This window comes from Osmerus eperlanus, chromosome 25 (assembly GCF_963692335.1).
Source record: "Osmerus eperlanus chromosome 25, fOsmEpe2.1, whole genome shotgun sequence".
Taxonomy (NCBI): domain Eukaryota; kingdom Metazoa; phylum Chordata; class Actinopteri; order Osmeriformes; family Osmeridae; genus Osmerus; species Osmerus eperlanus.
The window spans coordinates 6,097,132-6,111,852 of record NC_085042.1 but is presented as its reverse complement, the minus strand read 5'-3'; the positions used below and the strand labels follow the sequence as shown (position 1 = coordinate 6,111,852).

At 45.7% G+C, this 14,721-nt stretch overlaps 3 protein-coding genes and 1 non-coding gene across 4 annotated transcripts in view; 2 read left to right on the top strand and 2 right to left on the bottom strand.

Annotated features, from left to right (window-relative positions):
* Positions 1 to 32: 32 nt before the first annotated feature.
* trmt2a (tRNA methyltransferase 2 homolog A) lies at positions 33 to 5,361 on the bottom strand. Its single transcript, XM_062451265.1, has 13 exons — positions 5,247 to 5,361; positions 4,001 to 4,089; positions 3,174 to 3,825; positions 2,845 to 2,953; positions 2,553 to 2,734; positions 2,102 to 2,216; positions 1,828 to 1,943; positions 1,617 to 1,728; positions 1,126 to 1,248; positions 882 to 957; positions 664 to 780; positions 419 to 515; positions 33 to 335 (listed from the first exon to the last, which is right to left on the bottom strand). The coding sequence occupies exons 3-13, from the start codon at positions 3,809 to 3,811 to the stop codon at positions 134 to 136; spliced, it is 1,887 nt and encodes a 628-aa protein (XP_062307249.1). The 5' UTR covers positions 3,812 to 3,825; positions 4,001 to 4,089; positions 5,247 to 5,361; the 3' UTR covers positions 33 to 133.
* ranbp1 (RAN binding protein 1) lies at positions 4,583 to 8,313 on the top strand. Its single transcript, XM_062451272.1, has 6 exons — positions 4,583 to 4,741; positions 6,316 to 6,452; positions 6,804 to 6,961; positions 7,271 to 7,399; positions 7,519 to 7,587; positions 7,920 to 8,313. Exons 1-6 carry the CDS (start codon positions 4,727 to 4,729, stop codon positions 8,072 to 8,074), a joined length of 663 nt encoding a protein of 220 aa, XP_062307256.1. The 5' UTR covers positions 4,583 to 4,726; the 3' UTR covers positions 8,075 to 8,313.
* On the top strand, positions 7,645 to 7,775 carry LOC134012403 (small nucleolar RNA SNORA77). Its single transcript, XR_009928580.1, has one exon. It is a non-coding gene; the product is annotated as a small nucleolar RNA SNORA77 (small nucleolar RNA).
* A 2,553-nt stretch (positions 8,314 to 10,866) lies between the features above and the next one.
* The window catches only part of zdhhc8b (zinc finger DHHC-type palmitoyltransferase 8b), a 41,343-nt gene continuing 37,488 nt past the window's right edge, over positions 10,867 to 14,721 (bottom strand). The window contains exons 9-11 of the mRNA XM_062451273.1: positions 14,400 to 14,506; positions 12,955 to 14,024; positions 10,867 to 12,304 (exon numbers count right to left, since the gene is read on the bottom strand). Coding sequence (XP_062307257.1) covers positions 12,148 to 12,304; positions 12,955 to 14,024; positions 14,400 to 14,506 — 1,334 coding nt within the window. The 3' untranslated portion in view covers positions 10,867 to 12,147. The remainder of the gene's footprint in view (positions 12,305 to 12,954; positions 14,025 to 14,399; positions 14,507 to 14,721) is intronic.

Here is a 14,721-nt window from a genome sequence, read left to right as displayed (position 1 = left end):
TTACCTTGTGAACAAAACCAATTCCAAAGTAGTATAGTAGATTATCGCCATATCAGCGTCAACATAAGACTGCATACCCTTGACAAAAACGCTGTCACATGCTCGCTAACAAAGATGAACTGCTATTGATACATTAAGACGTGCTGGTTGTCTCTTCCTGTTTCTCCGCGGGGGTTGTAGTCTCTTCCTTGCTGGTGGTCTGGGAGCTGTAGTCCACCCGCTCAAACAGCAGGAGCATCTCACAGTGCATGGTCTGGGGGAAGAGGTCCACAGCCATGGCTCTCACGGGACGGAAGGGAGACCCACGTACCCGCTTGGAAGGAGCTCTGCACAGACTGAAGACGGCGTGAGTTAGCCTTCAGCTACTCTGAAGCTCTGGGCTGGCATGGTGGGAAAAGATGATTGGTGCGTCACTTACTCTATGAAGTTGGTCATGGCCGCCTTGGCGTTGCACGCCACGTACACCAGCCTCTTCAGGTGCTCCGCTCTCCGGATGGCCAGAATCACCTTGGAATCTGCATCATGGCCGCCCAAAGAATTGGTTTCTCAGTTCAAAACTGTCCACGGAGACTCACATGAGAAGCTTGAACCGTGACAGTAAGCCAAACTAACAGTATATGATATCTGCAGTCCTGTATTTGTTGTGTGTGTGTGTGATCTTACGTAAGCCAGCTCTGGGTGGATCCACGATGGCCGTGACGTTGGGGGACACCAGAGCGTTGAGCACGCTGGGGAACACATCCTCAGCCTTGCCGCAGTGGTACTCCACATTAGTCAGACCTGGACGGTGAGAAGGGGATTGTCAACATATCACTTTTTAATGGTGAAAGAAGTATTCTGGTTCAGATAAAGCTTGACTAGGTCTATACTTCAAGAGTTACCATTAATCTGGGCATTCACTTTGGCATCCTCTACTGCTGCCTGGCACAGTTCTATTCCAATGACCTTCCTCACCCTCTGGTACACAGAGAAAAACAAAGTCATTATTGGTGGACAGTACAATAAAATGCTTTAATCCAAAGCAATACACAGGGGGTTTTGAATCTGCGAAAGATCTCTCGAACTGCAGTCAAATCCTCTACAGCAGAGCTAAACCACCAGACAGCCATTGTGGTTGTGGTTTACCTTTGCTAAAGATATGCCGATGGTGCCGGTCCCACAGCACACATCCAGCACGGTGCTGTCCTGGTCCAGCTGGGCCCACTCCCCCACTGTCGAGTACAGAACCTCCGCAGCACCAGTGTTCACCTGGGAGAGACACCTGAGCTGTCAGACCTTCTCCCCCCCAACCTCTTACAATGGATCCCCACGATACGATGAAATACTCACCATTTGTAGTACATTTACATTTAGTCATTTAGCAGACGCTCTTATCCAGAGCGACTTACAGTAAGTACAGGGACATTCCCCCCGAGGCAAGTAGGGTGAAGTGCCTTGCCCAAGGACACAACGTCATTTGGTTGGCATAGCCGGGAATCGAACTAGAAACCTTCTGATTACTAGCCCGATTCCCTCACCGCTCAGCCACCTGACTCCCTTGTAGTGTACAGAGAACATTAGTAGGTCTATTAAAATAACTTGATGACATGATATTAACAAATTATAAACTGATTTACCTGAAAGAAGGAATGAGGAGAGATCCTGAATTTCAGACCGAGAAGCTCTTCGTAGATGTACTCCTTCCCGAATACTAGCTCTGATGGCAGGTCTTCGGGGTTCGGGGAGGTCCTGAATGATAAGACAGTAGCTTAAACACGTTTTGATTTTGCGTGTACACAGAGAACGAGCTTTGGTCCGTGCATCGATCATGTGCTTTAATGCTCTCACCTTTGACCCTCTCTCACAAAGTACAGAGAGTTTAACCCACTTTCTTTCCCTAACCCTTCCGTGAAGAACTGCCTCAGCGAGTTCTTGAGGCCGTCGAGTTCAGCCTCCTCAAGTTTCTGTCGCAGAACACAGGAGAGACGTACGGTAAGTTTCACAAGCCTCGCTGCTGAAAAAGACCCGTGAATCATTCAACACCGCATTCCATCCATTCAAAGTAACACTGGGAGTTCCTAATGGGATCAAACGGTTCCGTCGCCGCTGTGGGAGTGAGCACCTGTGGGTTGAAAAACACCATGGCCATGGCCTCGTCGGTCCTGGTGGTCCTCACGGTTAACTGCTTCCAGTGCCCATCGTAAGTCTCAGGGCTGTACACCGCGTAAGATGTTGTCCTGTGCACCAAACAAAGCCACAGATGTTACCTTTTTTCAGAACATTTCACTACAGATCAAAAAAGTTGCTTGGGATAAAAGCTTCTGGTAAATGAAAGCCACGGGACAACACATGACGGCAACAACAGCTGCAGGTATGGTTGCGGTGTTTATGTGACCTTTTCATTGCGTCAAGATGGCTCCGTTTGTGTCCTGGATGCCAGACTCCGCGAGGCAGCTCAGAAACTACGAACATCATCTTTTGACGCAGATATCACATCTCAGCCGAGGATTTCGAATCGACACAGGGCCAAGACGTGATATCTCTCTCGAGATTGTTCAATGACATGGACTTGCCTGATGAATTTCTGGACCTCGCTGACCACTCTCTTGGCCCTGGCTGACACATGGATGGAGTCGGAGGGGCCCACCACGGCACAGGAGCCTCCTTTGTACTTCCCCAGTCGGAAACCCACCGTCTTATCCTCGCCGTTTGCCCCCATAGAGATGAGGAACTCACACTTGTTCCTGTACTCAGTCTGCGGGACAAGAGAAAAGGGATCAGTTATTGTCGCATGGAGCTATGCTGTAAAAAAAAAAAAAAAAAAAAAAAGAACAAACGGAATGAGTCAACAGGATGTGATGGTACCAGTAAGGGTGATGGTCTGATGGTTTCCAGGGGACAACACATGTTGTTGTGCTTGTTTCGCTGCGTGTACAGCCAGGCTAGCATTTCCTTGTTGGTGAAGCCTATTTCTCTGAGGAGACATGGGAGAAAGGCAAGCGTGACATGGAATTCAAATCCAATTTGGTTTTGAACACCCTTGTTGGAGCTATGATGTCGTTTTTGGTTTTATTGTGTCCTTTGCGGCTTAACACTTTAGTCTGACATTGAACACAAGGTGTAGCACTAGCATAATCAAGTGCATACAGGTAATCTTGGGGTGATGAGAATCAGGAAGGTGGCCCTGCCCCTACCTCGATAGGCTCTGCAGCACCCCCTCTACCGCCTGCTGTTTCCTCTGTAGTTGTTCCTCATAGGGCACATTCCACAGGGGGGTCACCACATTGGCGATCTGGGTGCTGAAAGGTACCTCGTCTTCCTCTGCCTCCTGCTGCCGTTTCGACGGGGGCTGCCCTGACCCCTCCGTCTCGTCCTGCCTCCTCTTCCTGAGTATGGGGTCGACCTTGGGCTTGGCCAGCCGCACGCTCAGTGCCCGTCCCTTCCACTGCATCCCGTGCAGCATCTTCATGGCTTTGTCCCGCTCCTCCTCGTTTTTGAAGGTGACGAAGGCGAATGGCTGCTTCCCAAACATTTTGATCTTGTGAGGGTTGACGCCATGCTTGGCCAGGAACTTCTTCACGTCGTTAAAACCGATATACTTCGGTAAATTTTGGATCTCCACTTTGAAGATCTCCGATGTAAACAGGTCCTCTTTGATGTAGCGGTACATGTTTGGGTCGGAGCCCTCCTCTTCCTCTCCACCCCCATCTGCTTTTCCTTTACCAGATGTTACTCCATCCACTTTGTCTTCTGTAATGATACTCCCCCCGCCCGTGTCATTATCCTCATTCAGATGTGGAGAGGCAGATAATGGGATGTGAACATCTGCCATTTGCTGTACTGTAACTGAGGGAAATAACAAACCTTACGCATGTACAGTTAGCTCGCAAATCAGACACAGGGTCTCAAGTTAACTCACTTTGTAAGTATGCTTGATAAACTTGCAGAACTTTGAGCATTTGTAACTGCGCATAAGCACTTGAAACGGAGTTAAATACAATTTATTCAAAGGTTCACTCACTGTAACTGCGCGTAGTTTCACTTATGACTGGCACGGCAATTGCTGATGTGTGCTAGCTGCCATGTTGTGGAAACACGTGTGACTCTGAACTTTGACATGCAGGGATATTTAATAAAGAAAGATATATCATTATACACATTTCACAACAAATATAACTTCAGCGAAGAAACAGTGCAATTGTATGCATGATTATTCAATTTATATTTTTATTACAAAATATATTACATTTACGTTAAATCAGACACAGGAAGTGACGATTACTATAGCTCTTAAAGGCTTCTCGCTGTTTAATGTGAATTAATTTGTTGCATTGTTACTTTTATTTTTAGATTTCGTTATTGTATGAACATAACTTGATCATACAAAAACATGACAATTTATTTTGTAATTTGACAAATGCACAGTAAGTGTGGTAAACGAAATGCGTGGTGAAATATAAATAAACTTAAGTTATTAAAATTGTCTAAACACGAATAGACGATCAAATAATAATACTTGCATTGCAATTAACAATTGTTTATGTGAAGCACAATTGATTCATTCATGTCTAAAATATATTTGTCAACGTTGCAAAGGGTTTGTGCTGTAGCATAGCAGCAAATTTCAGCGCGCGAAAGCAAGTCGCAGTACCAGCAGCAGGAAGAGGCGAAAGAAAACCAAAGGGAAGGACGAGTTTGGTTTGAATCTTTCGAATAACTTCCATCATCTATAAACATCTACATTAATATGGCAGATCCGAAGGTGAGATTACGATTTTTTTATGTTCTTGAGTGTCTTAAATGCATTGAAATGAAGATTTTATTTAAAATTATGTATTTTCATAGGTATTATCAAAGTTAACCAGGCACTGCAAAGAGGAAAACGCCGACTAGGATCTAAATTAACAATGTCAGTTTATTTCAGTTAGGCGTAAATAGTGAACATTTGCTTAATTATGGTAACTAGCAATACGGGTGAAATAAAAGCTGTACGTTGAATGTGTTTAATGTGTAAAACAGTGTACTTTTGCCGCCTTTCTCTAGCCTGGTCTGGTTTGGGGCTAAATGGGCAGCTATCTAGTTACTAGTAGCCATCATTAACTTGCTAGCTAGCTTATCAAAATGGGCTATTTCAATGTGTCCCTCTTTAGGTAGATACTTTGCCGAGCTAAAGGGTACTTGGCTTGCTGATGTGCAGATAATCAAACTGTCGTCGGGTTAAGTCATGATTTAATTCTACGTATTTGGCTTTGTAAGTGTTTTCTCACCTGACAACAGTTGTTAGCTGCGATGCAGAATGATGCTAGCTAGCCTGCGTAGCCTAGTTTGCAGTTATCAGCAAACTTGGTCGCTATGATAGCTTACTATTGCATCATGTAGCTAGCTAACTTTTAATTGGACAGACAATTGCATCTTTGAAAGTGGGAAGTGCACCGACGATTGCTAGCTTGTTAAATTGTTAGTTAGCTACGTTTACTAGTGTCGATGTGTGGAGCTCTATGAATGGCCTAGCATTCGCAGCAAGCACGCTAGCTTTAAAGCTAGGCTAGCTAGCTCAGACACAGCAGGCCAAACTCGGCTTGGCAACTAAATGTACTGGTGTTTTATGTTAAACCAACTACATTTTGACCAACCAGGCGTTGGTTCTAGCGGTTACATTACTGACTTGGTCTTCCATGCTTCTTTGTTTTTACGTTAAATCTAGCTGGTCAGTGACGGAGATGACTGGCAAATGTGCCTTTTGGTTTCCTGGAAGCATGGAGTCACATGCGCCCCTCCGCTTAAAGTTTTCAGACATCCATTTGGCCAGCAAGGCTATGTTCTTAGCATTTATCAATGAACGTGTATTTCAGATAACTAGTTAATAGCTTGTCAAAAAAGTAATTTATTACATGGAACAAGCCATCTGCAGGTCAAACGAAATTTCACGTAATTATCAATTTCCGCATGCACCCATAGTAACTTTTGATACTTTGGTATTGTATGGTTCTACTACAAGCTGAAAGCTACAAGACCTATTTGTCATGGAATGGCAAGGCATGTCGCACATTTGCACACATTTGCTTGGCTCAGCACCAGCCATTTGCAAGCCTGTGGTAACTGTGAAGCGCACACAAAAGAGAACCCCCAACCCTGATCTCCACAATCCCTCTATTCACACTGCTGTGCGGTCAGTGTGGACGCTCTCCCACTGAGGGCTTTACCTCGGATCTTAACAACCTGAAGCAATCTAGTTGCAACTAGATGAAACCCCCCCAAAAGGCCACTCGTAGTTTCTAAAATCATGCGAAATATAGTTCTGAATGTTGTTTTAAAATCTATTGTTTCCCCTTGTAGGAGCCACAAGAAGACCACGATGCATCCACAGATAATGCAGAAGATACCAACCACGACCCTCACTTTGAGCCCATTGTGTCCCTCCCAGAGCAGGATGTGAAGACACTAGAGGAAGACGAGGAAGAGCTCTTTAAAATGTACGTGTTTTACTAAACGGCATTGCTTTCAAGGTTGCCGTTTCTGTGCCCTCAGCACCACATTTTCATATTAATATTGAGTCATTTAGCAGACGCTCTTATCCAGAGCGACATGCAGTAAGCACAGGGACATTCCCCTGAGGCAAGTAGGGTAAAGTGCCTTGCCCAAGGACACAACTTCATTTGCACGGTGGGGAATCGAACCGGCAACCTTCTGAATAATATGGGGGGCAGGATTTGGCATTCCCTTTTTGTAAGTCATGCTTGTTGAAGCGAGTGCGTGTGAAGTGAACGAACAAAGGCAGTCTCGGGGAATCCATCCAACGTCAACCTGCTCTTGTTTGCCCCAAGGCGAGCCAAGCTGTACCGTTTTGCGTCTGAGAACGAACCCCCAGAGTGGAAGGAGCGCGGCACTGGCGACGTCAAGCTGCTGCGACACAAAGAGAAGGGCACCATCCGCCTCCTGATGAGGAGAGACCGAACCTTGAAAATCTGTGCCAACCACCACAGTAAGTTTGGCTTTCTGTACCATTACTGCCCCACCTCTTTACATTTAGTCATTTAGCAGACACTCTTATCCAGAGCGACTTACAGTAAGTACAGGGACATCCCCCCCAAGGCAAGTAGGGTGAAGTGTCTTGCCCAAGGACACGTCATTTTTCACAGCCGGGAATCGAACCAGCAACCTTCTAATTACTAGCCCGATTCCCTAACCGCTCAGCCACCTGACTCCCTGTGAGTTGCACTTGCTGTACAATGAGCATTAAAGATACGTTATACATTATTGTGTGTGTGTGTGTGTGTGTGTGTGTCTTCAGTTTCCCCTGTGATGGATCTGAAGCCCAACGCGGGCAGTGACCGGGCCTGGGTATGGAACACACTAGCAGACTTTGCAGATGAACATCCCAAACCAGAGCTTCTGGCCATACGTTTCCTCAACGCAGAAAGTAAGTCACGACAAGACGCCACGCAATCCGTCGAAAGGATTTGCGTTGAAAAGTGCCAGAGGGGTTCTGGTGTATGACTTGGATGTCGTGATAAATGATCATTTGTCTTTCCTTTTTAGATGCTCAGAAATTCAAGGTGAAGTTCGATGAATGCAAGGAGGAGGTCCGGAAATCTCAAGAGGGATCGGGTAGGTGGAGAATCTTCAAGGCGCTTCTCAATGCATGCATGGGGGGGGGGGGAATATGCAGACTCACTCTGTTCCCAGCTGATCCTTCCTGCTGGGAACTTTTTCTGTCTGCTACATTAACATGCAGAATGTAACACCCCCTGACCCTCCTACCAGAAGGTCAGGGATGGGATGTCCTGCACACAGTCCAGAATGTTCTTTCAGCTCTCCTGACTCTACACAACAAGCCTGTTGTCTCGCCTCTAACCTTCGCTAATGAGCTTGATAGACACACGTCCGTAGAGAACGTTCCGGAAGTTGGTTTGATATCAATGTTTTGTTGTGTTCCACAGGGGACACTGACAGTGCAAACAAAGTGGCGGAGAAGCTGGAGGAGCTCACTGTGAAGGACGAGGGCAAGACCAAGACGTCGGATGACAAGACCGGGGAAGAGAAGAAAGAGGAGAAGGTGGAAGAGAAGAAAGAGAAGGCGGAAGAGAAGAAATGAAACCAAGAACTTGCTTTACCAGATCTTCGACTTGTCATTTTCCTCTTTTTCTACGATAGACTCTAAAGAAACTGAATTTGGACACTTGCATATTGATTTGTTTTGTTTTTCTTTTTATGATTTGTTTGCCTGGAGATCACAAGACATAGGTGCCACTCAAAAAAACGACAACAAGAAATGCTGCATTAAAATGTGCCCCTCCCCACTCACACCCTCCCTTATCTATCATGGAAATTAAACTGTCATCTTTAGTTACTGTCATCACAACTAACTATAAAATGAGGCTTGTGATATTGATCATTCCCACATTGGGCAAATGTTCTTAGTTATTTTTTTTTTTAGCAGAGGTAGCTTTAAGGGAAGAGGATTCTGGAGGCGGCTTGCATGGGCAGGAAACTCTTTGAAAGTGATCAAGTCTCTGGCTGTGTCTCAAAGAGGCTTCCTCCACTGGTCAACCACACTCTCCCCTATCATGGCCAAATGAATTGGGGGGCTGATAATGTCGGTTGCACTTTCTCCAGGTGACTGGTGTCATGTTGGGAGAGATTAACAAGGAGGGGGGAAGCATCTTTAGATAACTGAGGTTCAACGTAACTGGTAACAGCAGCATATACTAGGTGTTGAACTGCAGCTGTTGGCAATTTGATGCACTTACGTCAATATTACCAAGTGTTCCAGTTTTTTTTTAGGTGTTTACTAAGGTTTATCGCACCAAATTCAAGACAACGGTTTATCAGATATTGGTGTAGGCTACATCCTGACGCAAGATCCTTACCAGTGACTCTAGCTTGTTTTGAAGTCATGAACATTCCCTGGACCTGAAGCAAAAAGCATGTAGATTCTGTAAAGTTAGAGTGTGACAAGACCATGTCAGGTCTACACTCTTTGTCCTAACTCTTAACCTATCCCACTGATTGAGTTGACCTTGCCTCAAAGTGCCAGTTTCATCTGTAAATAAATGTACATGGATGAAATGTTGCTTTTCATTTGCACTCAAATGGTTTGAGACGATTCCTTCACCTTCCAATAAAAGCTCTCAAAGACCATGGAGTTGTTCTCACTAGTTTGTATGAAAATACTGTATATTGGGAGGTGACAACATAAGATGGTGTATCCATATTCGGTGCTATTCTGTAGGCTAAGATTTGGTTGGAGAGTGGGGGAAAAAAGTTTAAATTATTAAATCAAAATAATCAATATTATTTTTACTAAAGCAAGTATCATTTGTTAAAGTGGTTCTCAACCCTGGTCCTTGGTACCCCCTGCCCTGCATGTTTTAGATATTTCCCTGCTCCACACCTGATTCTAATGATCGGGCAGTTATCTAGCTCTGCAGAAGCCTGATAACGACCATTCATTAGAATCAGGTGTGTTGGAGCAGGGAAACATCTCAAACATGCAGGGCAGGGGGTACCAAGGACCAGGGTTGAGAACCACTGGACTAAACGGTGCTGTTGCAAAGAGAAATTGTGTGTGTAATGGATGTACATCTGTCATTCCAAGTCCCAGTCTAGCTCATGTCAGATGTCTACATGGAAAGGTCTTTCCTGGTGTCTGGGTTCTAAAGTACAAAGGCAAGCTGCTTTTGACTTCATGGTTACTAAGGCAACTTTGTTTCCTTTTAGAATGTTTGTCCATGTGAAAGTAGGCCTAAAATAAAACACTGTCCAAGCATTTTCATGAAAATAATCAAGACGCTTGACTTTATTGGAAACGTTCTTTTATTTATGGTCACCAAGTGGCAAATATTTTTCTTTCCACAAAAATAGTCCATGTGCATTAACAATATATTGTATATTATTCTCTATCTTCTATAGTCAGATAACATCTTATCACAATCATGACAGGCAGCAACAGGCATGACCCAACAGTGTTCAAATGTGATTTGGTGCAATGTAACAGATAATTGCTTAAATAAATGACAGAAAATAGCATTTTTTTAGGGGGGAAATATAATTGTATGTGTGCTTGAAGGATGTTCAATATATCAGGTCAGTTGTTTGTTAACTTTACCATAAATCACAAGACTGTCAGATTTAATTTTATCTGTCACAGTATAGCAATCTATGTGTTGAAGTCAGAGCTGTTGCCATCTTTCAATAAAGTACAATTAAACCTAGATAATTTAGGGACTTTGTGGTGACCTTTATTGACTTAGGCATCCCACTGGATGTAGGCTATTTGTGCTGTAAACATCTTTGTCCTCTTGAAAGGCCACCATGGTGGATCCTGTAGCTGAAGTGGTAATTTTGAGGTTGCTAAATAAACAACATACGGCAAAAAGAAGTGTTCACGCATTCTGCGCTTTCAGAAAGAATGGAATACAAGCATAAACAAACAAAACAGGAAAACTATCAAGTTAGATTTAATCAGGGCGTCTTTTTTATGGACAAAAATATTCAATGTACCTATGAAACTATATGTTTCTTCAGTGAACAACACTGCCATAAACAGTCCCATAGTTGTCTCTTTCTTATGGCTTGTCTCATCTCCTGTGTCTTAGCAGCTGTACCGGACAGCTGCTAAGAGCAGATGGATGGCCTCAGCCCGATGATTTCATGATGACAGTCACTTTGGGGCAGAGAAATAGAATGAGCGAGTCCGTTCAAAGAGTTCATTCTCTCCTCTGAACCCACGTTCAGGGACAGGAAGAGGGGTGGTCAGTGAGAGGACATGTGTCCCTCTTGGATTCCTGACAACATCTGCTGCATACCCTTAAGTTTCTTTGTCATACAAATTCATTGATTACTTTTTTTACACAGCAAAATACAACAAACTATGATAACCTTCCCTGTGTCAGCTCTATTATTTATTAGTTCCTTTATTTAAGTTATACGTCATAAAAAAAAAGAAAAAAACTAAAATCCACTCAAAATACAAACATCTATTTCAAGCTTGAGTATCTGTATAAAAAAGCAAGATGTATCAAACATTTTAAAGGTTGGGTATAAAAAAACAAACCAATAAAAAACTACAAAATAAACAATGAGTGATCGGTTTGACTTCATTTAATTACAGTCAGTGACTGCGTTTGCACTGGTTTCATTCTCTTGATATGAATTGTCGCAAAGATAAACTATATGGCTGAACATAATTACAGTGTGACCTGCTAAACAAAATACAAATAAACAGGTGTGTTGCCTGTGTGGGGCTGAGCTTCTATCTTGTTGGTAAAGCACTAAACAGGACAAGTACCAATTTAAATGAGGTATTTAGAATGTTCCGGAACCAAAACCACCTCTCAGTTTTATGCCAGACTGAGTGGCTCCCTTTTATCTTCCCTATTCATAACGAGGACATTGGACAACATTATTCAGTATACAGTAACGTATAGACTGTAACTCTGTTACATATATGTATACAAGTGAAGGAGATCTAACCTTCGGTAAACGAACTCAAACTCACCCAGGCAGGATGAAGACACAAGAAGGACCAAACAATACAAAATTTGTTTTGTATTTGTTTTGAAATTGTTTTCTTGACATGGTTAGATGAAGTATGTAAAGCACCGGGACTCTATAAGAGTTTGACCAACTTCACTCAGAGCAATTTGCATGTGGCTTTCCATAGCTTTGTAGTATAAGAATGGAACAAGGTGTGTGTGAGTTATGTACATTTAGAATGTCATTCAATAGTGTTTCGTAAGTGGGTCTTTCTCTCTAAGTACTTTGTGAGAGCAACAACTTCAACAGCTGTAACAAATTACCAGAATTGAGAGGTGGGGATGACACTGACTGATGATCAATACCACAAGCCACAAAATGGATCAACAGCAAAACACCCTTACATAGATAAGCCCTCAGGTTTGATGAAACACAACAATCACAACAGACCCCTCCAGTACAGACACACATACAATCACCAAAATTAGTCCAGGCCAGTGAAAACGGAGACAGCCTCCGATTGGACAATAATCTCCAAGCAGGAAGTGCTATGCCTCCCTGATTGGTCAATAGCTGATCAAAATAAGGAAGAAGACAATTCTCCTTCTGTGGCATGGTTGTTGACCTTGGAGACTGTTGCCATGACAGTGGCCACCCAGCATCCATCCTGGTTTGATAGCCCCGCCCATCTCACACAGATATCTCGTAGGTGGTGCCGCCGACACCTGTCACCTTTTTGACGTTACCGTGACGACTAGGACTGAGGGGGGGGCCTTGAACACTGCAGGGGGCAGCTCCTAGGTGGCAGTCCATCTGGCCATTGACTTTACTTTGCATCATGGCTTCTCTGAATAGGGGAGACAAAAACAATGTTTTGGGTGAATTTGATTTCAAAATCTCCACCTGTTTAGGTGTTAGCATGTTGCGAGCAGGAAAAGGAAAGAGTAATGAAAGATGCCAAGGTTTCCCAGCCAGAGTTTGTGTAGGAACAACATTGACAGAGACTGATGCGTGCGATGAAGTTGTATTAGTGTGTTATGGTGGATTCAAAGGTATAAATAGAAGCATGGAGAAATAGTGTTACAATATGCGTTTAGCAGGGTAAAGAAGCAAAAACGAGGAAACAAAAGTGGGATGAAGCACATTTATTTCCCAGGAAATTTATAAAAATACAAAAGCATGCATTCATTCCCTAAAATATTGAATCCCAGTGACAAACAGGACGACACACATTATTTATCAGAAAGATGAATGCTATGAATCACTGTACATGGGAGCATGCTGGACAAGAACACAGACGCTAACACAGCCTGGGCTCTCTGGCTCGATGTCTGAGATGCAGAGCAGCAACCATGCAGGAGCTGCAGGGATTTTGGTTGGGGAGGGGGGGGCCAGGCCAGGACCCAACCCCCCCCCCCCCCCCCCCCCTACAACCTCCCCACACCCACCCCAGCTCATGCCCGCCAAAGGTACGCGATGAGAAGCTAGACAGCATACCTTGGGCCCCCCAGGCGGGGAGAGTCAGTCCTCTCCAGGGCGCTGATGAAGGAGACCTTCTGGTGGGTGTAGGAGGGGGAGCGGGACATGGCGGGGGACTGGTGGGGCTGGTGGGCCGGGGAGCGGTAGAGGGGCTCGGGACCTCGGCCGCTGCTGCTGCTGTGCTCCGTGTGGAGGGAGGTGGAGGAAGTCCTGGGGGCCCGGCCCAGCGTGGAGCCCCCCGAGCGCAGCATGGGGGTCCGCTGCCCGTAGCCCACCAAGCCCACCCCCATCAGGTTGTCCCGGGACCCCCCGTAGGCCGGGGGCGTTTGGCCTCTGGAGCCGGGGCCGCGGGGCACGTCCGGGAAGTAAGGGCCCTGGGGAAGGCCGTACCCTCCTGGGCTGTCGAACATGCCCGAGTCCGAGGCGTAGGCCTGGGCCTGGGCACGCCCTCGGAGCACCTGCAGCTTCTCCCTCTCCTCCATCTGCTTCCGTTCCTGGATGGAGGCCATGATGGTCTTGGAGAGGTTGTCGTAGCGCACCGGGGACGGGTCCCTGGGATGGGGGGACTGCCTGCCCAGCCCTCTGGCTGTCAGCACCGGGCTGTAGGTGGGAGGCAGCTGCCTCTGCAGTTCGGGCCCCCGGATGTGGCACATTTTGGTGGGCAGGTAGGGTGAGTGGAAGCCCATGGAGGGCATCCCCGGGTGGGTCACACAGTCGGCGGCGGTGCTGGCGGGCCCCTGGGAGAGACTGGGGGCGAGGAGGCTGTCGTAGGAGAGGCTGCCGTTGCGGTTGGACATGGTGTTGGGGGAGAAGACGCTCTTGTAGGGGGTGAAGGGGACCGCCTCTGGCTGCAGGGAGGGGAGCTGGCCCTTCCCGCCCCCCCGGCGGTGTGCCTGCTTCAGGCTGAGGGAGCGCGAGGTGGTGGGGTAGGAGTCCAGCTGGAGGGGAGAGGACTGGAAGGTGCGGTGGAGGGGAGCGTTGCGGTAGTCTGGCAGGTCCAGGTTGGGCTCCGAGCGGTAGTCGTGGCCGCGGGTGCCGCCGCCCTCCTCCAAGATGGCCGACGTCCTGCAGTCGTCGGGCATCACGATCTGAACAGACACACCAGAGACGTGGGCGTTGAAGAACACATGCAACTCAATAAAACATCCTTTGGCACAGTTTGAAAGTGTCTTACAATTCTATTCTTTCACAGTTGGGATGTAATTTCAATGAACACATATGCCTATATCTCAAATGTTGTGGTGATTATGTACAACATCCTCTTACAACCAATCCCCTGTATAGTGTCTTCTCACACTAATCTATACCACGAACACTTATCAGCATTTCATTACATAGCAATTCCAATGTACCTGTAATTGCTATAAAAGGTACATGGTAGATAATGTAACCTTCATGTAAAGTGTTGGCGAATTATTTAATACAGAATGAATAAAAGCCATGGAGTGCCCTTTGGTTCTGACCTTCTCGTCAGCGGCGTGGTAGTGAACTTTAGGGATGGTGCCAAAGGAGGGGCGGTACTTGTACATGGCTGGGGTGGAGGGGTGGGTCTTACCGGACAGAGAACTTTCTAGAAGGAGAAGAGAGAGCGGAATGATCACACCACACCAGACCAACACAACCAGTATCCTATATCGACAAAAGCCTCTTGAGAGCTTTCTTTTTCTACAGAGGAATTAGGCATTCCATAATCAACACTAATTACTATCTATATAGGTTTGATTAGCTATTTATTTCCCCTTGAGTATGAATGCACTGGGAAATAAAAAATGTTTGTTAGGAAGG

Excerpts from the sequence above, each read along its gene's own strand:
- trmt2a (XM_062451265.1), bottom strand. The coding sequence starts at position 3,811 with ATGGCAGATGTTCACATCCCATTATCTGCCTCTCCACATCTGAATGAG. Across the intron at positions 1,944-2,101 it reads TGGTGTTTTTCAACCCACAG|AAACTTGAGGAGGCTGAACT; the intron begins GTGCTCACTCCC and ends GTTCTGCGACAG. Across the intron at positions 336-418 it reads GCCATGACCAACTTCATAGA|TCTGTGCAGAGCTCCTTCCA; the intron begins GTAAGTGACGCA and ends CGCCGTCTTCAG.
- ranbp1 (XM_062451272.1), top strand. Across the intron at positions 6,453-6,803 it reads GAGGAAGAGCTCTTTAAAAT|GCGAGCCAAGCTGTACCGTT; the intron begins GTACGTGTTTTA and ends GTTTGCCCCAAG. Across the intron at positions 7,400-7,518 it reads ACGTTTCCTCAACGCAGAAA|ATGCTCAGAAATTCAAGGTG; the intron begins GTAAGTCACGAC and ends TTTCCTTTTTAG.